Source organism: Lissotriton vulgaris, chromosome 7 (genome assembly GCF_964263255.1).
Source record: "Lissotriton vulgaris chromosome 7, aLisVul1.2, whole genome shotgun sequence".
Classification (NCBI taxonomy): Eukaryota; Metazoa; Chordata; class Amphibia; order Caudata; family Salamandridae; genus Lissotriton; species Lissotriton vulgaris.
In genome coordinates, this window is record NC_141695.1 from 1106209481 (window position 1) to 1106231595 (window position 22115).

The window sequence follows — 22115 nt, forward strand, 5'->3', positions numbered from 1 at the left end:
CAACAAATGTTTAGACATGGTTGGTGATACATTTTCTGGAATTATCTCTAGAATATGGCCCACAATAGTGTTCCCGAGCACCAAGGACTTACTCAATTCACCAGCATAAGAGAACCTGGTTGACCCCAACCTCGTGGAGCCCACTGATCATTTCATGATAAAGAAGTGTATTAGGTAACAACCAGTCCTGTGAGACTCACAGGAGTAATTAGTGGACCCCAAGCTTAGACACACTCAAGAATTCACACTAAGAATGTATTTTGTGTTTTATTAGAATCAAATGCCTATCCTAGTTCACACAATATGAATAGTAGTTACTATGAAAAGGTACAAGAAAGCAATGATATTTGTCAATAGGCAAAACAACAGAAAATACTGTATGTGTCAAGGTTTGAGGCATTAGGTAGTGCGCTGACTGACATCACACAAAATACCAGGAAGTGCCTCAAAAGACTACAAATTCCAGCATGTTTGGGGACGCACATAGTGCGTGCGCCTTGAGTCACGCAAAAGCAGGAAATAAAAGACTGCTCTAACTTTGCCCTCTTGCCGATAATTCCTATGTAGTCCCGTCAGTGTTCGTCTTCTTCGTCAGCCCGCTGGTTGCGGTAAGAGTACCGTTTTCTTTTGATTATCCCCAGCATTCTGATCCTCGAGGGGGATTTTGTTTATGTTTGTAGCCTCGTTTGGTTTCTCGCAGCCTCCCTGTTGGTGAGACGGCAAAGGCTGTCTCTTGCAGGGTACGGCTGTTCTGGTTCCAGAGAGCTCACTCGACTGAGTGAGTCCATCTCACCCGTTGGCAGAGACTGGCTGGCTGCTGTCTCGTGCGGGGGAGATTTTTTGCCTTATATTAGCGCTTCCCCGTTGGATGAGACCTACTTTTCCATGGTCTCTTGCGAGTAGCCTTATTGCTTGATCACTGTCCTTTGACTATAATTCTGGGCATTGGAGTTTTGCCGTCCACACGTTGGATGTGTGCGTACATTGCCATATTGCTTACCAGCTCAGAACTGCAGCATCTTCTTTTGTGTACTATTTAATTGAATTAAACTCGAACATTTTTTCAGGCTCTGTTAAGGATCATTACCATTGCCTGTTGTTATTTGTGTTTAATCTTGGTTGTTCTCTATATATTTTCTATCCCAGGAGAGAGGTGGAAACTAGATTGTCAGATCAGTCGGGACTAAACAAACTCCAGAAACACACAGAGATTCAAGGGTAGATAGGGAGCTTATGCAAATGTATAATGGTTCTTGAGGTTAGTAGAGGTATCTTTTGTTCTCCATCAGAGTTGCAAGAACCAGATATTCACCCTACCCTCTTCTGGCAGCAAAAGAATACGTATTTTTCCTTTACAGGTAGGAAGTGTAGTCTATAGTATTTCTGGTAGAGGGAGACACGGGATATAGGAAAGACTGTTACATGAAAAGGTACTTACAGTGTGTTCCTTTCTTTTCGTGTCTTACACAGATCGCCCTCCCTGCTGTTCGCATCCTTTCCTTCCCTCACTTGATTATCCCAACAGTCGGTATATATATATATATAGTTCAGGCTTGGGGCTGTCGAGTGGTGGACCCCATTTGAGCATCAGCACATCCCGAAGATTTTGGAACGAGGAGCCTGACAGTATGAATATGACAGTAATTCAGGATTTCTCTATTTGGTTTCCCAACCCCTTCTTCTCCCAGCTAACTAAGCTTATTTTAGCATCAAAAGTGTCCTCTTTCAGTTTCGCAGAAGGCTCAATGACTAATTTGGCCTCAAGCAAACAAATAATACTAGATGCCTTTTCTATAGCCTACAGCAAGGACATGTGTTTACAGCTATTGTGCAATCCTCAGCCTAGAACCAGCCCCTCAATCGTAGTTCCTCTCTGGCTAACAAGTTTTCAATGCAGCTTATATACTCTGCCTTGAACATTGTTGAATATTTTAAAATAAACAATCACACTAGAAGCCCCCCTGGCCTTTTGCCTACTTATGTTCTGTGAAACATTGTTTAGTGTTGAGGAACAATAACTAATCAATCAAGATATCACATTCTATGACACTGTGTTGATATTTTTAGAATAATTAAAAGAAAATCAGGATATTAGACTATGCTAGAACAAAACATTAACTAATTTATTCGTGCTAGCAGAATTATGCCTTTGCATTAAAACAAATATATTAACAACAACGACAAATGTGTGTGTGTATAAGGAAAAGAGTACACCTGTATAAATACATTTGTATAATGCAAACAAAGATCACCTAAATGAAGAATATATGAAGATTATCCCAGTTGGCAGAACTAACATCAATATAGCGGCAACACTAGAGGGGGTAGACAATTATCAAGGATTGGGCGGTTGGGAATACTTAGAAAAATAACATCAATGCATTCAGTAATGTGTACAAAGGTAAAAATAGGTCAGGGGCTGGTCTAATGTGAGGTGATTGTGGCAGGAAGTGGGGGAGGTAGAGAGAACATGTGTGAGAAATGAACACCCACACTTTTAAGATCATGAAAAATGTCTGTTGTTTTACTCATGTGCCTAATTCCAGCAGAAAATAATTCTCTTTGATAGGTTCCTTGTTCAGTGTAGAGTTTTGTTTCCACCCTGTTTTTTAAGTATATTTTGTAAATATAAATTGTGTGCAGCTGAGCTCGTTCTCTGAACAGAAGGCTAGATGGAGCTCTCCTAGATAGCAATATCATTAAATACCTCTGCAGGGTCTTACTTCACTTTTTCCTTGCCGCTATATTTCTCCGTGTCTTCCACCGCAACTCATGTAGTGTAAACATAATAAATACATGTGTCTGGGGCTCGAGACTCTAGAGATTAAAGACCTCTATTTTTCAAACATCGCTTGGCCATTCTGAATATTACAACACTCATATGTCCCATGTGGCAGCTGGAAATAATGGAAACATGTTATTAGTACATAGAAATGAGAGTATTTTGTCGAAAAACGTAAAAATAGTAACAATTTGCAATCTGTAATTGTGACGTTTCGTTTGAACAGTTTAGTCCTCTTTTTTTAAATTAGAATATGATGAAAGAGATACTCTGAAAAATAAATGCTTGCCATAGTAATTTCAATTTTACTGATTATGAGTGATCAGGTATTATCTAATGGAAGATGGAAAGAGAAGAATGCCCAACTTTCTCATTAATACACACAATAATCAGTCACCTATGAAAATAAAAGACAGTAAAATCCACATCGCAGTCTCTCTCACACACCCACGCTATAACTACTGTAATTAAATGCATGATTGAACTGATGCAAGCTTAAGAACTGGGTGCCATATTTACGATGAAAGTACCCCAGTGCATGCCGCAAGACATTTGGCTGCACCAAACTGAGTCACTTTGAAAGCACGGGGATGCAATATATTTACAACAATATGCTGCATCCCTGTGCTTTCCCTTGCTCAGCCGCCATGCGCCAGCACAGGCACCTTTGCACCACTGTTCAAGGATGTCTGCGTCCTGGGGAGATTGTTTTTGTGCAGGAAGGAACACCTTCCTGCACAAACACAATCAATTGAGGTGATTTCCTTTTTCCATGCATGCTGTAGAATGCCGCCCGCATTGAAAGAGAAAAAAACTAGGGTAAATGTAAACATTTCTCCTCGTTGGGGCTTGCATTCTGTTGTATTTTTAGGTTTACGATTTAAGTCTGGAAATGCATCAGAATACATGGCTGTTCCGTGGGAACACCCACATCAACACCCATGTCATGCCCCTTACACGCAAAGTGTTGTGTGAGAAGGGGCGATATTTACAAGCACACGTTAAGCCACGCAACGTGACGCACTGGCGGCGCAAGGAGCTTGTAAATAAGTCCCTGAGTCTGCGCACTATATTTCCCATGGCACCCAGACCTTCAGGTATAGCCTGTGGGCCTGCAAAACTAGGAAAGCAGATTGGGGTACCACCAGCCCACCAGTGGGATATTTTCATGTTGGCAAGACCTTACAGAGACTGCATCAGACCAGCTAGAAACTTTACCAGGGTGTTTTAATGTGGGGCCCCTGACGTGTTTGTTATAAGTCAAGGAATATAAGTATTGTCCATCTACAAACCTTTATTAGTTATTACTCAAGTGAATAAAAATGACAAGAGACAAGATCTAGAGTATTAGCAGAGAGGAACGATATAGAACTGAGCGCTGTACCAACGTTGTACAAAAAAGAGACGACTGAAATCCAACATTATTGGTCTGTGTTGGTGGAAACCTATTGAACCCAGCACAGCACCCCATGGCTGTGTGAAGTTAATGTGGCCCTCAATATGTCAGCAGTCCAAGTTCATGGGTACATTAGCCGGTTTAACCGGCACCGAACATTCCTGGGGAACTAACAGCTAAATCACTGGCTGCTTTACATTAATGCAGGTAATACTTGTTACTCAAGATGTTCACAAGAATGAGTTGCAGTAATTATATGAATGTGAGGTATAGTGTTAGGAATGATCATTCTTTTTTGCAATGCCCTCCACACGCTAATGCATTACTAAAGATATAATAGTAGTAATAAATATTTAAACGGCATATATAAGAATTATAAATATATAACATCACTGTAATCCTGCTAGCTTTCATACCTAAAGAAATGGTAAAATAACCCAAGTTATGTTACCCTACCAAGGAATAAGAGACAAAAGTTATTGATCAGGACAGTAGAAATCAACAACAGAACCACGTGCTCTCCTTCGATTTCCTGTTCCTGCCTCTTGCTACCCTTACCCTTGCACAGGGCTGTGATGAGTTGGCGTACATCGCTGTTGGAAACATGGCAGTAGTGTGGTTGCAATCACTACTCCAGCCGATGCTGTTGTGGTTGAAAAGTTGGCTGCCTAAGATTCCTCAACTAACTTATTACTGCTCAAAACAGATCCTACAAAATTGGATTACTTGTATACTACTTCTTTAAAAACAAAAGTGAGGGAAGATTTAAATGATGATCGAGAAAATGGAAATCGCGTGATAAGAAAACCACTATTTAGAAATTATATTGAATATTAGCGTGCTCTCTTTGGATTCATGTTCTGTGTTATGTGATGTGGGACTAAATGTTGAGTTATAAGTGAGTGGGTGTTAGTTAAACAACTGAGTAGGTTAATACTAGATATAGGTGAATAGCGATTTTTGTTATTAACTATGAGAGGATAGGCATTTTTTTACCAACTTCTACAAGTTAAAAGGGAATTCCAAATAGTAAGAACAATGTTTTTCTGATGGCATGGTACAAAATATTTATGATTTGCACAAAAATAGTAAGGTTCAAAATATGAACGAACTAGGGTATAATTTCTATATTCCTTTATGTGCATGTTATCCTTTTCTTTGTGCACACAAACTTAAAAACAGCCAGAAAGGCAGGTACAAGAGGACTGCTATACAGGATCAGGCAACCCCAGTACAACAATGAAGTCACAACCATATGAAACAAACACTGAAGGACCAGGAGAAACATACATAGGAGAGCTCACAAACGTGCACTGTTACAGTAGTGAATAAGAGATATAATTTTTATTTTTTTTATTTATTTTGGAGATTTATAGAGCGCATGGCTGCCCGAGAGCGTCCCAGCGCTGACAGAATCCACTAAGATCTCCAAGGGAGGGGCCGAAGGGAAAACAAGGGATCAAGGGAACAGCCATGTCTTCAGGGATTTGCGGAATGTTAGGAGATTAGGTTGGGCCCGGAGGTCCGGTGGAAGAGTATTCCACATCTTGGATGCCTGAAATGAGAATTGTCGACCTCCGAAACGTGATTTTTTGATCTTGGGTATTTTGGTCAGGTGGGCATTGGTAGAGCGTAGGGTTCTGGTTGTCGTGTGGGGAGTTACGAGATTTTTCAGAACCAGGGGGGCTTTTCCGTGCAGGATTTTGTGGGTTAGGCACATGGCCTTGAAATGCACCCTTTGTTCCACCGGGAGCCAATGCAGTTCTTTGAGTGCAGGTTTGGCAGAGCAGCGTTTTTTGGTACCAGTGAGAATTCTGGCGGCCGCATTTTGCACCACCTGAAGCTTAGAGATGACTTTCTTTGGGGATCCAAGATATAAGGCATTGCCGTAGTCCAATCTGGACAATATGAGGCCCTGGATGACCAATTTTCTTGACTGGAATGGTAGGAGTGGAAGAATTTTGCGGATGGAGCGGAGCAAGCCAAAGCAAGTTCCTGCAGTTTTTTTGGCCTGGGTGTTGAGAGTAAGTTTGTCATCCAGCCAAATCCCCAAGCTTTTGATATCAGTTTTGGGGATTGGTGGTGGGCCCATGCTGGGCGGCCATAGAGACTCCGGGCGAAAAAGGGACTGGTTGCCTAGTACCATTAGCTCCGTTTTTTCCCCATTGAGCTTTAAATGGGAGTTGCTCATCCAGCTGACTATATTCTCCAGGCAGGAATACAGATCGATGGAGGGGGGTTCTGACTGGCTCAGAGAAACGACCAGCTGTGTGTCGTCCGCGTAGGTCAGGAGTTTGATGCCGTAGGGGACGACGATTTGTTCCAGAGGTACAAATAAACATAAACATTCACACACAGATAGTCACACATGCGGAAGTCAGCATCTGGGACATATGATTACAGATTCAAGAGAACACAGGACATCATTGTTTTTACAGATACTACTGCCAAATGTATGTCATACAGCCACACAAAGGTAAGAAGTAGTCAGGGCACAAGTAGTTAGATTGAGTTTTTCCATCAAGCGCTCAGTAGACAGGCACGTAGATCGTCTATGGCACGCTGTCAAGAGTGAGTTGAAGTCCATGGTCAAAGACCCAAAATGTTGGCTACGGGCCCCCTCACTCCTGGTTGTGCCATAGAGTCCTAAAGCTTCCCTTAGCGATCCCGAAGAACACCGGGATGGGATTAAGAAGGCAGCAATTTCAGTTTACCTTGAGGGCTCGCTATGATCTAGTTCTAAAGATCCTCTGAGGAGAATAGAGTAGAAGCAGCAGCAGAATCTGACTGAAACTTTCAAAATGACAAGATGGTGGCACCAGCACAGTGTTATTCAGCATCTTAGGCCTTGTCACCTCTGTGCTTATGTCATGTGTGCTCTGTGAAGAAACTTGAAAATAATGTTGTTTATCGCTGTAAGTGGTTGTCTAGCGATGCAGGAAATTCTGCTACAGCAAGTATGTGCACAAGCTTGCAACTTAGCCTTTTTAGTTATGCTACAGTGCAGTTATTTAAACCTCTTGACCTCCCCCATGTACCTTCAAAGGCCTTCTGTCGAAAGCTTAGCTCTTGCTGTTAAAATGTGTTTGTTATCTGCATATTGTAGCTTCAAATCTTGCCTAGGATGGCTCAGCCTTTCGTCATTCCAATGTTGATAAAATAATCGGCAATAGGATTTGTAATAAATTTGTGCACATATGTACTACACAAAGCACTTTGGCAGAAACTACATTTTATTAATATTGAAAGCCTGCAATCATACCTCGTTTGGATCTCCCACAGAGTATCCACTTGAATCTATGCATAATTATCGACTCAATGGCCATGGCATACTCATAACACCTAGAAACACCCCTGGGTTTCTCCATGTGTACTTCGATGCCATCTGCATCAGTTAGACCACGACTTTGTACCCTGGGCTGTCGTTTCATCAGCTTCAGTATGAGAAGACTGCCAAGGCCATTTGGCAAACCTTTAACACCACCTTGCTTCAGCATAATTATAAAATCCACAACAAGCTCTGACTGTAATTGCCCTTGGTTCTTCCTGAGGCCTTTTCTAATTTAGCTTCACATAGTGGGACTCCAGCTATGAGTCCACTTAGACTGTGAAGTTGTTCATCTTAAATTAGGGTTTTAAATCATGAGCTTTAATGTGCCTATCGTGGTTAGATTTTCAGCTCACTACCATGATTGGTAAATAACTACAGGTTGGCCAGTTCCCTAATTGACCTTATGGCTATCCCTGACAGTTAAGTGGATTGTGAGCTTTGGAGATACAGCCTCTCTCGTTTGAGGTAGAGTATATTTCCATATTTCCCCACAATACTGATCTCAAATATTGCTCTCTTTAGGATATTGTGACCAAAATATTTACTAATATAATATTGTAAGCATAAGTATACATATTTAAGTAAGATTTACTATACCTAACTCCACATATGTGCACCTAGATTATTGATATACGTAGATGTAGAGTGAAGAACAATAAATATATACTTACGTATGTATACTTACCTTCACCATATTGTGGTAGTCAATATTTTAGTTATAATGTTGAGGCAGGACAATTTTAGTAACTTGATATTACGACATAAAGTGGATTCCATTTCCTTGCATCCTGAATTCTGCAATCAAAGTTTTCCTGCCTCTGGACTATGGTGAGCAACTATATTTTCTGAAGTACCATAAGAAACTGAATGCATATTGCCTTGGCAAGATTCCTTTTTGGCACTTTGAGGTACATTCTATAAGGGCCAAATTCTCCTGTATTAGGGTTGTCTTTCATAGATTCACATGCCTGAATCATTCCCTGTCGTCGGAGTGGGAGTCCCACGGTACATAAAAAAGCAATAATATGCCATAATATATATAGCAAATATCATACGTACCAAACCAGGAAGTAAAGTAGCACCAGCTACAGTAGAAAAAACCTTCACACTCGTGACTATCCTAGTCATTATGTGTTAGTCCAAACTGCAGCCAATCAGGCGACAGTACCCACCAGAATGTTCTCCCCAGAGGCTCAGGCTCTCAGATTTTCTACCGCATGTCGTGTGAAGGGAGTCTCCCTGAGCTCTGCTCAGTTTTCTTCAAGATTAGTTAGTTTCTTCAAGTTTTTTAGATGACTACTTCTAAATCCCTGTTCAGGGCCTGTGATTCTTGTGGGAAGCTTAGGCTATTCAAAGAAGATCCCCACAAAAAATGTTTATATTGCCTTTATCCTGACCATAAGGCAAAGGAGTGCAAGATCTGCCGGACCTTCCCCCCTAAGACCATCAAGGACAGAGAAGGGCGAATTCTGTTGTGGCTTAACAGACTCAAGGACAAGGAGGACCCTTTGTCTGATGTAGGAAGCATTGCCTCTGGTTCTTCACTAATTTCCATTAAGAGGAAGGCTGAAACTGAAGTTTCATCTCCAAGGGCGAAGGTGGCAAAGAAGGCCCAATCCTCTCTGGATTCTTCTGGGCCTAGTGTTTCAAAAAAGACTCTTCCAACTGTTAAGATGGATAGTACGCCCTCTAAGAAGTCTGGGAAATCTGCAGTTCCCAAGAAATCTTCACAGTCTGTCCCTCCTCAGTTGCCACCTTTGACAATTTCAACATCAAAAAAGGATTGTGTTTCCTCTCATGTGGCCACGTCTACCACCTGCACGATGACTTTCTCCTCACCTAAGCTATCTCTAGTGATGTCTTCGGCCTCATCGCCTACGCTGGTCCATGTGCAGATCAGGCCTATCTCGTCGTCGAATATAGTCCCGTCGACGATGGCTAAGGTTCCGTCGACGAGCTCCTCGTCTACGAATCTAATGTCGAAGGTTGGCTCCCCGTCGACGATGAAAATTGTGCCGTCGACGATGCTCTCGTCGACGAAGCTCTCGCCGACGACGTTGCCGTCGACGATGAAATCCTCGTCGACGATAAAATCCACGTCGACGAAGCTACCGTCGACGACCTTGACGACGTCCCCGTCGACGAAGTTATCGTCGACGACCTCGTCGACGAAGATATCATCTAAAAAGTCGTCGTCGACGAAGATAGATCAATCGTTGACGATGGTACAGTCGACGAAGCAAAAAATTCAGCAGCAAAAAGCAGGTTCGTCGGCGACGGAGGTGATCCCATCGACGCCACCACTGTCAAGCTGCACTGCCTTACAAGTCTGGTCAGCACAGCCATCTGGGATACCGTTGCCATCACCTGCAACTACAGCTACGCTGTTAAAGAAACGGGCTACTAATGAGGCGATTCCTTCTACGCTGGTAGTGCCAGAGAAGCTTTTGGATTCTGATGAGGAAGGATCCTATGAGGATGAGAACTTTGGATCGGCCAGAAGCCCGTCTGACCTCCAAATTAAGATTCAAGACGGGGATACGGAGGAAGATATGCAAGAAACGGAGCCCTTATCACATGGGGGCAGGCCTGCTCCCGGCATGCAAATGCCTGAGGAATTATTTCGCAATCTACAATACATGCTCAGCGACTACTATAGGCGTTTTCCACCTTCGGAGTCAGGTGACTCTCATGTATCTACGCCAAGACCTAAAACAGCGACGCCGCTTTCAAAGCAGGCACAGCCAGTTGTTTCTGTGACGTTGGAGGAAGGACGTCCAGCATTGTCTGCGTCACAAGTCACAGCTCCTCAAACAGAGGATGAAGAGTACTCAGATATTGAGGAGCAGGAAGAAGGAGAATTAGACAATAGGCCAGAATCGTCGGAGTATGAGGATTACAATGCCAACACACCCTCTCCGGCAGAGCCTACAACATCAGAGTCACCTCCTGTGGACATTGCCTCATTCCACAAGATCATGGATAGAGCAACAAGGAGGTTCCTGATAACTATGGAGTCAAAACAAGAAGACTGCTTCTTGTATGACTTCAAGTCTTCGCCACAAAAACAGAGTTGGACCATTCCAATCATAGATTTCATATGGAAGGAAGGACTGAAGATCATGTCCAAACCAAATTCTTTGCCAGCAGTGCTCCCGAGAGTGGATAAAAAATATAGGGCGCCAAATTCATCTCCAGCGTGCCTCATTGGACAAGCGAAAGCAGACTCTGTGGTAGCACAGGCAGCGCAAAAGAGATCTACTAACCCAACATCTCAGGTCTCTGTTCCGCCAGATAAAGACGGGAGACGTCTAGATTCAATCGGGAAAAAAGTTTCTACAATTGCAGCTACAACTATTAGAGCTACTAACTCTCTAGCCATATTAGGGAGATACGATTGGCAGATATGGTCGGACATCTCGCCGTATGTGGACAAACTTCCCGAGCCAGATCGGGCTGAAGCAAAGAAAATCCTTCAGGAAGGAGAGTGCGTCTCATCTGAGATGATTGATGCTGCAGTGGACGTTGCTGCCACAGGTTTTCGTCAGCTAGCGGGTGCAGCTGTTCTCAGGAGGCAAGGATGGTTGAAGGCAACATCCTTTCGACAGGAGGTCCAAACAAGGATTATAGATATGGCATATGATGGAGAGTATTTATTTGGAAACCATGTAGACGATGCTCTGGAAGCCATCAAGAAGGATACTGAGACAGCACGTTCGCTGGGCACTTTACAATACAGGAAGTCTTCCTTTCGTGGAGCAAGAGGAAGAGGGAATTTCTCTAATAGAGGAGGCTATAACCAACAGCGTTCCTATACTTCCGCCCAGGGAAACCAAAGATACCAGCCCTATCGTCAACAGACTTACGGACAGAGAAAAGGAAATTTTTCTCAGTCTCGAGGAAAATCCAACCATCGCGGAAGAGACAATAAAAAGTGAGAAACGCATCCTGCCGCCACTTTGTCCCAACCCGAACCAAATTGGAGGAAAAATATCCCAAAATTACTTAAATTGGTCCAAGATTACCACAGACAAATGGGTTCTGGATGTGGTAGCCAGAGGTCACATTTTGGAATTCGTAAAAACTCCTCCAAACTCCCCCCCAAGAGGACCACATCCAGCACATCTCAAGGAGCTGTTTGCCCAGATCAACACTATGATTCGAAAAGGAGCAATAGAAAGGGTACCTCATCATCAGAAAGGAAAAGGCTTCTACTCAAGATTTTTCCTTATTTGCAAGAAGTCGGGGGAATGGCGACCCATCCTCGACCTGCGTGCCCTAACAAATTCCTCAAAAAACTGTCATTCAGGATGCTGACACTTCAATAAATCCTCCATTTTCTTTCGGCGGGAGAGTATATGGCAACACTAGACCTTCAGGATGCATACTTCCATGTTCCAATTTTTCCCAGGCACCGGAAGTTTCTAAGGTTCAGAGTGGCTGGCAGGGACTTCCAGTTCAAAGTTCTTCCCTTTGGACTGCGCTCAGCCCCCGAAGTGTTCACAAAGATACTGGCCCCGGTGGCAGCCCACCTTCGGTTGCAGTCAATACAGATATATCCATATCTAGACGATTGCCTTATCAAGGCCAGTTCTTTCAACATGGTAAAAACTCACATTCAAAAAACTCTGTCACTGATGCAAAGCCTGGGTTTCTCAGTGAACTTTGAGAAATCGCACCTAAGGCCAGCAAGGAGAAAGACTTTCTTGGGAGCGACACTGGACACCAAGCTCGCCCAAGTATTTATCTCAAAGGAGAGACAGGAAAAGATACAGCGGCTGGCTGCTGCACTGTTGTTAAAAAGGTGCGTTTCAGTACGCATGTTCAAGTCCTTCATAGGGATGATTTCTTCCTGTATTCTTCTCACCCCCAACTGTCGTCTTCGGATGAGGCCCTTGCAAGAGGAGCTCAGTCGCTAGTGGATACAGGTGTCGGGGTCCTTCGAGGATATCATAAAAATAACACCACGAATGCGAGAAGTGATCCAATGGTGGAGTCAAGGTTGCAACATACAAGTGGGATGCTCTTTCCTCACGGAAGTGCCCAGGTTCATAGTGACGACAGACGCTTCAATGACAGGCTGGGGTGCACACCTCCAAGGCATGACGGTCAGCGGGAACATAAACAGGCTAGAATTGCACGCCATCTTTCTAGCCCTGAAGTCCTTTCAGGCGACCCTAGAAGGTGCCACAGTCTTGGTTCGGACAGACAACACCACCTGCATGCATTACCTAAACAAGCAGGGAGGCACAAGATCAGCCCGGCTGTCGCACCAGGCACAAGAGATTTGGAGTTGGGCCCTGACTCACAATATCCATCTGTCAGCTGTCCATGTCCCGGGAATCGCGAATGTGTTAGCGGACTCTCTCAGCAGATCCACAGGTTGCACTCTCGAGTGGGAACTACATCAACCATCTCTAGACCGCATCTTTCAGACATGGGGCATCCGGATCTGGACTTGTTTGCGACGCACCAGAACCGGAAATGCCCATACTTTGCAAGCTGGGTTCCCCACAAGGACTTGTGCGGGGATGCCCTTTCGATGAGTTGGTATCAAATATTCGCTTACGCTTTTCCACCGATACCACTGATCCCGAAAGTCATCAAGAATATGAAAAAGCAACCATGCCGGTTGATACTGATTGCTCCACGATGGCCCCGGCAATACTGGTTCACCGAGCTGCTCCTTCTCTCGGAATGCAACCCTATCCAACTTCCTCGCATTCACAATCTTCTCTCTACCCACAAGGGCAGGGTGTACCATCCGGACCCGAACTCGCTGAAATTGTCGGCTTGGCTCCTCAGCACATGGAATTTGCACACTTAAACATTCCGCAGGATTGCCAGGAGGTCCTGGCGAAGGCCAAAGCTCCATCTACGATCAAGACCTACAAACTTAAGTGGAGGCGTTTCTGTGCATGGTGCCAGTCTAATGGTCTTCATCCCATTCATGCCAAGCCAGAGCAAATTCTACCCTTCTTTTTGCACTTGGCCAGATTGGGTTTGGCGAATTCTACTCTTAAGGTCTTCCTGGCTGCCATTTCCAGATTTCGTCAGGATGGATCAAATTCTTTGTTTTCCGTGCAGATTATACAGCAATTTTTCAAAGGATTGTTTCGTATGTTTCCGCCTGTGTGGAAACCTCCTCCTACATGGGATCTGAATGTCGTACTAACTCAGCTCATGCGTCACCCTTTTGAGCCGATCCATAAGGTGGGCCTGAAATTTTTAACATGGAAAGTGTCATTGTTACTGGCTTTAACATCTGCTGGAAGAGTTAGCGATATTCAGGCATTCACATCTAGATCGCCTTTCATCCAATTTACCACTGACTCAGTAGTACTACGTACTAATCCAACGTACATGCCAAAAGTGCCTTTGGATTTTCATCTGAATGAGCCGGTTGTCCTCAAGACATTCTTTCCAACCCCACAGTCTCCGGCTGAACGAGCACTGCATTCGTTGGATATTAGGAGATGCCTCAAGTTTTACCTATCAAGAACCTCTGCCATCCGCAAGACAGACCAGCTGCTCGTGGCTTATGGGCGGCAGCGCCAGGGCTGTGCAGTTTCAAAACAGACCATTGCTAGATGGGTCTCCTCTACAATTGGACTTTGTCATCAGCAGGCCGATAGACCCTTACAGGCCTTGCCAAGAGCACATTCTACAAGGGCGGTTAGCTCTTCCACTGCCCTTTTTGCTGGTGTGCCTCTTCGACAGATCTGCAGAGCTGCTACGTGGTCTAGCAGGCACACCTTTACTAGACACTACTGTCTAGATTCAGCAGACGACGCAGATGCTTCGGTTGGAAGAGCAGTGCTGCGCAATCTTTTCAAATAAGGTGAGCCTCTGTTTCCACCTCCTCCTCTATGCTCTTTAGACGGTATTTCAGATGTTGATGATTATTGTTATACATGTATACTGTATATATATATTTGATACTCTGACGTCTATGAGCGTTATGCTGGGAGTACTGCTTACTATTCTGATTCAGGCATGTGAATCTATGAAAGACACTCCTAATACTGGAGAAGAACAATAGTTACTTACCTGTAAACAGGTGGTTCTCCAGTATTGGTGTCTTTCATAGATTCACATGCAACCCGCCCGCCTCCCCCCAGAGACTCACTCAGGCATTATGGCGTTTCACTCCTGTGCGAGAAAATCTGAGAGCCTGAGCCTCTGGGGAGAACATTCTGGTGGGTACTGTCCCCTGATTGGCTGCAGTTTGGACTAACACATAATGACTAGGATAGTCACGGGTGTGAAGGTTTTTTCTACTGTAGCTGGTGCTACTTTACTTCCTGGTTTGGTACTTCTGATATTTGCTATATATAATATGACATATTATTGCTTTTTTATGTACCGTGGGACTCCCACTCCGACGACGGGGAATGATTCAGGCATATGAATCTATGAAAGATACCAATACTGGAGAACCACCTGTTTACAGGTAAGTAACTATTGTTCTTACTCCTTGATGTACAATATAAGAATATTGTAAGACACAGAGGAGATCCACAACCATATAGAAGAAGGAGACCAAAGGCCAAGTTCCTGTATAAGGTTATGGATCTCCAAAGGTGGCTTGCAATATCCTTGTCATGTACGCCAGGGGGTACTTTATGTTGTGTTATGTTAAAATATTTATAAAGCACATGGCTGCCCCAGCAGCGGGGCGTCCCAGCTCTAACTGTCTAGTATAGTGGGAGACAAAGGTAGCTTAGTGATTGGAGAAAAGTCGAGTCTTCACTGTCCTTTTAAAAACTCAATGGTCAGAAATGCTACAGATAGAAAGAGGTAGAGAGTTCCAAAGGGCAGGCCCCAGTGTCTTAAATAAATGTCCACCTGCCCTGGCCCTGCGTACCCGAGGCACTTGGGCTAGATGTAGCTTAGCGCAAGGCTGGGGTGGGTACATAAGGAGAAAACATAGCACTAGAACTAAACAAAAGAGACTGTCAGTGGTCTATGCTATAACTAGAGGCAGAATAGAAAGACTATGTGTTTGATATGATGTATGTGTCACCATCACCAGGAAATGAATCCCATCAGCCCACCCATATGGTGGAGCATCGTCATCTGCGACTCTTGTAGATAATGGTCTAGATAAGGAGACACACCTGTTGATATCGTGTGTTATTCTCCAATTTTCCAAGACCACCAGTGATGGATCCAACCAAAGGTACCAAAGAATGGGTGAAATGGTATGGGATATTAATTGCAGTGAGAAAAATGTGTAAACAAAAAACAAGTGTATAACTTAAAATTGGCTACCATGATAACAGGGAATAATTTTATTAGGGCAAAATCATGGTGTCAATGTTAAAAACGAGTGTATTGACAATTTGATGTAATAACTGCCAAAGGAAGATAGTATTGTGGTCAACATGTTTCTGCCATTTCAAGGGGACATTCCCCTACAGGCTTTCGTCAGGACCTTTTAATACACTACTGCAATAAAGTGTGCAAAACAAAACAAAGTATTTACACAAACAAAATGATACCGGATATCTTACAGTAAGCGACAAACTCCTGCGTCTTTATGTCCGGTTCAACAGCTCTTATGGATTCTTTCCCAATAATTCTTGGGAGTGAGCCTCACCTCTCCTGGCCACTGCTCAGGAAGTGGAGGCACCACTCTCTCCGTCGGTACTTCTGGCCTCGTCCTAAGCCAAGGGGGGAGGGGAAAACATAGCACTCACATTCCCCGGACACAGGCCCACAAAGATCTTATGGATAATACAGAGAGCTTTCAAATAAATTCTCTGTGCCATTGGCAGCCAGTGTAGCCGGTGGAGAAGGTCGGAGATGTGACAATGCTTGGGGAGTGCAAACAAAGCGCGGGCTGCTGCGTTCTGGGCAAGTTGGAGCCTTTGTATCACTGATTTGTTGGAGCCTAAAAGTAACAAGGTGCAATAGTCCAGTCTAGTCATGACAGTTGACTGGACGATCAACTGCCAGGTAGGGGGATCGAAAAGTCATAGGATAGGCCACATAGTAACCTGAAACAGGTGCCTGCCACTGATTTAGCATGTGCCTCAAAAGAAAGGGCACTATCTACACCTACTCCCAGGTTCTTGACCACTGATTTAGGCTGGGGGGTTAACCAAGTGCAGGGGCCACCACTGGCTACCCCAGACATGGTCACACCATCACCTTTCCCACAAAGCACTTTAAACCTTGATGCATGGCTCAATAATATGAAAGAATGAGTATGTTTACAAACATAAAGTATAAAAAAACCTCTAGTGCAAAATGAAACACATCAAAAACCTGTTAGATATTTGTTGCAAACATATATTAGTAACAGTTCAATGCAAGTCAGATTAAAAAAAACAGCTGCAATTGCTCACAATGTGTAGACATTTGCAGAAAGAGTCCAGATTTTCTCTATCTAAGGAGTGTAAAAAATTATCATATTCTTTCTGTTTGTCATTTTAAGCCATTACAATAGGGCAAAAGTAAGAAAAACAATGTTCCATTTGTTGCTTTGAATAGCCACTTTAAATATGTTCAGTGACCTGACCTGCCTTTTATCTCTGCAGCTAGTTCTCGACTTCAGGACTCAAAAGTAATACCCTTACAATAGTAGAGTTCTGACATCTTCTCTTTATAATCCACAACTTGGTTAGTCACAATTTGAGGATTATAAAGAAATGATTGACTACTGTTTATACAGATATTACAGATTCCCATGTATTATACACTCATTAGGCACCACTGTGCCCCTGGTGTGTGCCCTCCATACCCAATAAAGCAGTCTCTTCACAAGAGGCTCTGGTTCAATCAATGGGGATGTGAACCCTGACAGTAATCAAACATAACAAGTTTATATAACAATAGGATTTTAAGGTTTTCCCCACAGTAATGAGTCCTTTGTATTATATTGGGGCAGTTTGTGCGTAAAGTACCATGCACGTTTTTGCACCAAAGATCATCAGGCTAAAACTGTGCTGTTTTTCCCACATGTTGTGGATTCTAAAGACACGCAGCGTTTGTGGATTCATCTGTTGGGAAACGGGAAAGCTACAAAAACGTAGCAATTTTCTTTTTTCTAAAAATAGGGAGAAACTTCTGTGCAAGAAATTGTGAGAGTTTCTAGCCAAAAAAAAATTATCAAAAGAATCAGTGCTAAGATCACTCTCTCCTCAGCATTCAGCAACAAGCAATTTGATTTAAAAATTATTTTCTTCACTGCAGATTTTGCAGTTTTTAAGCTGTAGTCAATGTTTTCTATTTTTGTGGTTTTTCCTACATGTAGTTTGTGGGGGAAAGAGGTACCCATGAATGATCCCCTTAAGCTGTAGAACACTGAAAAGTAGACAGAATTCTGAATTAAGGAAGGGGTCATAAGTGTAAATCTCTGATGGTTTTTCCAAAGAAAATTATCATTGAAATCAAAAACTAAAGAAAAAAGTATGTAGGAAAAATAGAAACAGGTGACATTTAATCTGTAGTTTTTTGGTCCGATAGCCAATCTACAAAAGTAATAAACCATTGTGTCAGTCTGAAATTCCAGTTACAAGTATATATAGTGTTTATGTATTATTAATAGACATGCGATACTTGGAGCAATCAACTGAGCTGCAGAATACCATGATTTTTTATTGTGTGCCGGCCAAGCATCAATTTTTTTTTTGTTCGATCTGTTTATTACATTTTCACATTGAATAATACAGTTAACAAAATTATTATTGCCATATATAGTCCCAGTAGATAGTCCACAAGATAGACTGTCCAACATAACATTGCCATGGCAGGACAACCCATCCACCATCAGTTCAAACTTAGTACAGTAGATATCCTACCTCATATTTCACGTACAAATAAACTCTTACTACATGACAGCTTATCTTGGTTGCAATGCAGTATGATCATATTACACATGCATAAATTGGTTGCTTGTACACGTTTCACACGTTGTACACGAGGGGCAAGGAAGCAAACCAGGATCCCCATATGAGTGAGTAGGAAGGGAGAATCGACTCTTACTAATTTGATTTGAATTTGATTTTATTCTCATTATTAGGAGAAAAAGCATTATGAAGGAAACAAAAATTATACATCTGTTTTATCGACTTAAAAGCCGCTTTTGGTTCTGTACCCAGAAATATCCTTTGGACTAAGTTAACGAAGTGGGGTATATCAGTAACTCTTTCAAAAATGGTTTAATTATTTTACTCCAATACCTGGGTTCAGGTCAAAATTGGCGATGGTAGACACACTACCCGCCGCCTTGAAACGAATGTCGGCCTAAAACAAGGATGTGTGCTCGCCCCTTGCCTTTTTAATTTATTTCTGTCTGATCTCCCATTCCATTTTAATGATGTAAACTCGCATTCCCCTGCTGTAATGGGTAAAGAAATTAAATACCTACAGTATGCTGATGATACCTTTTTTAATTAGCCAAATTTATTAGCCTTTATATTCGTGTTGTTCCAGCTGGACTCCCCGTTCCACCGCGAGCAGTCTGCGCCCGATTGTTGTGGAGGGAGCCCATCGGTGTGACACACTGCAACACCCCTCTACTTTCGGTTGGAGGAGGTGAGCGGTCCAGCGCTCACGCCCACCTCACCTTAAAACCAGACCCTCATGACAACGCGCAGCGGACACGCGCAGCGGACACGCGGACGCGCGCAGCGGGCGCATGCGGCGCGCCAAAGGCAAGCCCGTCTGCGCCCGTCCGCGCCAGTCTGGGCCTAGGGGATACCCCCCCTGCCGGCCTACAGTCTACTAGGATATATTCCCCCCAAACACTCATCTCTCTATGTGGCCATAATCCTCCATTCGAACACCGCTTAGCTCCCGATGTTTGGTCCACCTCATTACAATCCCCCCGACTGTCTCAGCCTACACCGGCCACAGTGTCCGCCGCTAGCCTAGGTCCGGCTACTCTGCAACGTAGTGGTTCCCCTGACCCGTCTGGTTATGACAGAGATACTCTACTTTCTTGAAACAATTAAGCCAGATATACTGTTACTATCTGAAACATGGCTTACAGCCGATACCACCCCTGACATTCTGGCCGCCATTCCTGACGGCTATTATATCCTTCAGGCGAACCGGCAGCAGGGTAAGATGGGTGGTGGGGCTGCTGCTATAATTTCTCATGCTCATAAAGTTAAATCTCTCAGCATGCGCCCCATACAATCGGTGGATTACATAATTTTTAAATTTGACCTAGAAAGCTTCCCCCTCACTGTCGCTGTTTTTTATCGCCCCCCAGGACAGAAGCCCAGCTTTCTGCCCTCTTTTGGTGACATAGCTGCTGAACTGGCCATCAACCATGCGAGGACTCTTATTATAGGCGATTTCAACTATTGGCCCCAATCTCTACAGGAAAGTACCTCCTCTAGGGAGTTCATCGATCTTTTAACTAGCTTGAACTTTCTTCAATACGTTCATGTTCCCACCCATAATAAGGGCCATATTCTTGACCAGCTTTGGGCTCAAAACCAGGAAGTGTTAAACCTTCAGGTTTCTCCATGTGCTTGGTCAGACCACTCTTTCATCTCTTTCCTCGTACCTAAAGCCCCCTCTATTACATGCTGCCCCACTAAGTGCCCGCTTACTCGGAATTGGGGTAAGGTAGACGTCTCCTCACTTTGTCTTTCATTGGCCTCCACCACTCCCTCCTTTTTGGACGAGGCAGGTTTCCCCCTGTCCGTCCACACCCAGGCTGACAGAATCCATACCTGGGTTACAGACGCCCGAGACATTCTTGCTCCCTTGAAGAAACTCAGGTTCAAGCGCAAGCATGATGCTCAACGCTGGTTTAATTATGGCTGAGATACCCGCCACCCCCTCTCAACACAATCCCCAAAGGAGGGAAACCGGAAACAGTTCTTGAAGTTTTTGGAAGTGGGAGGGAGTGACCCTCCCGGCCGTATTTATTAAAACAAAAAATTAAAACATTTAAACATTAATGTACAATTTCATACCACATTGCGATGTTTGGCTAACCTTAACAGATTCTCTAATACAGAGGTTCTCCTAGCCGAACTAACATCCTACAAAAACATTTACTTGAAATATTGAAATTGTACATCCTAACGTTTAAGGGCCAACGGCAAGGTCGTAACCGGTGTCAAGATCCCTAACCAGACATACCCCCCCCACTTGGGAGGGGCGACAGCACTGAGGCGTACTCAAGTGCAACTACTACCAATTTCCCTTGACTTGACGGGGGCACTTATCAACTCGACGCCAGTTAAAGGTCGTTCGAAGACTCGTGTGAGGTATCTAGAAGGTATCGTAGACCTCCCCCCAACCCCACACAACTTACCGCATCTGCCGTCGCAGATGTCACTGGCCCCGGGAAATTCCCCAGGAGGGGGCTGTAACCCCTCCTACACAGGAAGGGGCCTTGACCGCCTTTCCTCTTCTTTCGGCGACCCATCCTTAGAAGGGACCGCCTCCCCGTTGAGGGGCCAAAGGCCACCTCCCCCGAGCGCTCCCATCCGTGTTGGGTGACGCCCACTCATAGGGATCTTCCAATTAGTGCTCACCGATCATGACCTTACCGCCCGACCAAAATAAATACGACAAATGCTAACCAAACGAAACTACATTGGCCACTATGACCGAAAAAACCTGTTTATAAATGGACCTTAAATCCGAAGTTCTTTAATCACAAACTTGTAAAATTAGACCAATCTTTATTACACATTCAATATCAATATAACACTAAAACAACCTGTAAACGAAATAGAATAATTGATCAACTTTATTAAAACAACTGGCTGTCCTCAGGGGCTGGTGGGTGGGTCAAAATTGGCTCTTCGTTCCGTCTCGAGCTCACGTGCAGCGAGGAGGTGCAGCTTCAGAGCACAGGAACAAGAGGATGTCTTCTGGTCTTGCGTCCCTTTTTATCCATCTTCAGGGCGGGCGTAAACCCGCCCCTGCCTGCCCCGAGGGCGTGGCCGGCCGCGTCAGTGTCTAGGCCAGCCCACTCTAGGGCGGGAAAAAGCGCGCCCCGGCTACGCCGCTTCGGGCATACCAGCCGAGACGCGCCTCCCGCCCAAAATGGCTTCCCGGGGGGATCGAGGCACTCTGCCATACGTTCGGGGGGACCGAGTGGTCGCCCCTTTCCATATGGCTGAGATACCCGCCACCCCCTCTCAACACAATCCCCAAAGGAGGGAAACCGGAAACAGTTCTTGAAGTTTTTGGAAGTGGGAGGGAGTGACCCTCCCGGCCGTATTTATTAAAACAAAAAATTAAAACATTTAAACATTAATGTACAATTTCATACCACATTGCGATGTTTGGCTAACCTTAACAGATTCTCTAATACAGAGGTTCTCCTAGCCGAACTAACATCCTACAAAAACATTTACTTGAAATATTGAAATTGTACATCCTAACGTTTAAGGGCCAACGGCAAGGTCGTAACCGGTGTCAAGATCCCTAACCAGACATACCCCCCCCCACTTGGGAGGGGCGACAGCACTGAGGCGTACTCAAGTGCAACTACTACCAATTTCCCTTGACTTGACGGGGGCACTTATCAACTCGACGCCAGTTAAAGGTCGTTCGAAGACTCGTGTGAGGTATCTAGAAGGTATCGTAGACCTCCCCCCAACCCCACACAACTTACCGCATCT

At 44.1% G+C, this 22115-nt stretch overlaps 1 protein-coding gene and 1 long non-coding RNA gene across 3 annotated transcripts in view; both read left to right on the plus strand.

Moving 5' to 3' along the window:
* The first annotated feature begins 495 nt into the window (after positions 1 to 495).
* Positions 496 to 22115, plus strand: part of LOC147702982 (uncharacterized) — a 92368-nt gene continuing 70748 nt past the window's right edge. Inside the window, exons 1-2 of one of the 2 annotated variants that reach the window (XR_015297266.1) lie at positions 512 to 608; positions 1471 to 1640. This is a non-coding gene — a long non-coding RNA (uncharacterized LOC147702982). Of the gene's footprint in view, positions 609 to 1470; positions 1641 to 22115 lie in introns of both variants that reach the window. The other variant, XR_015297267.1, reaches the window with a different exon arrangement.
* LOC147702983 (uncharacterized) lies at positions 9732 to 11447 on the plus strand. Its single transcript, XM_086928856.1, has one exon. It carries the CDS (start codon positions 9732 to 9734, stop codon positions 11445 to 11447), a length of 1716 nt encoding a protein of 571 aa, XP_086784982.1.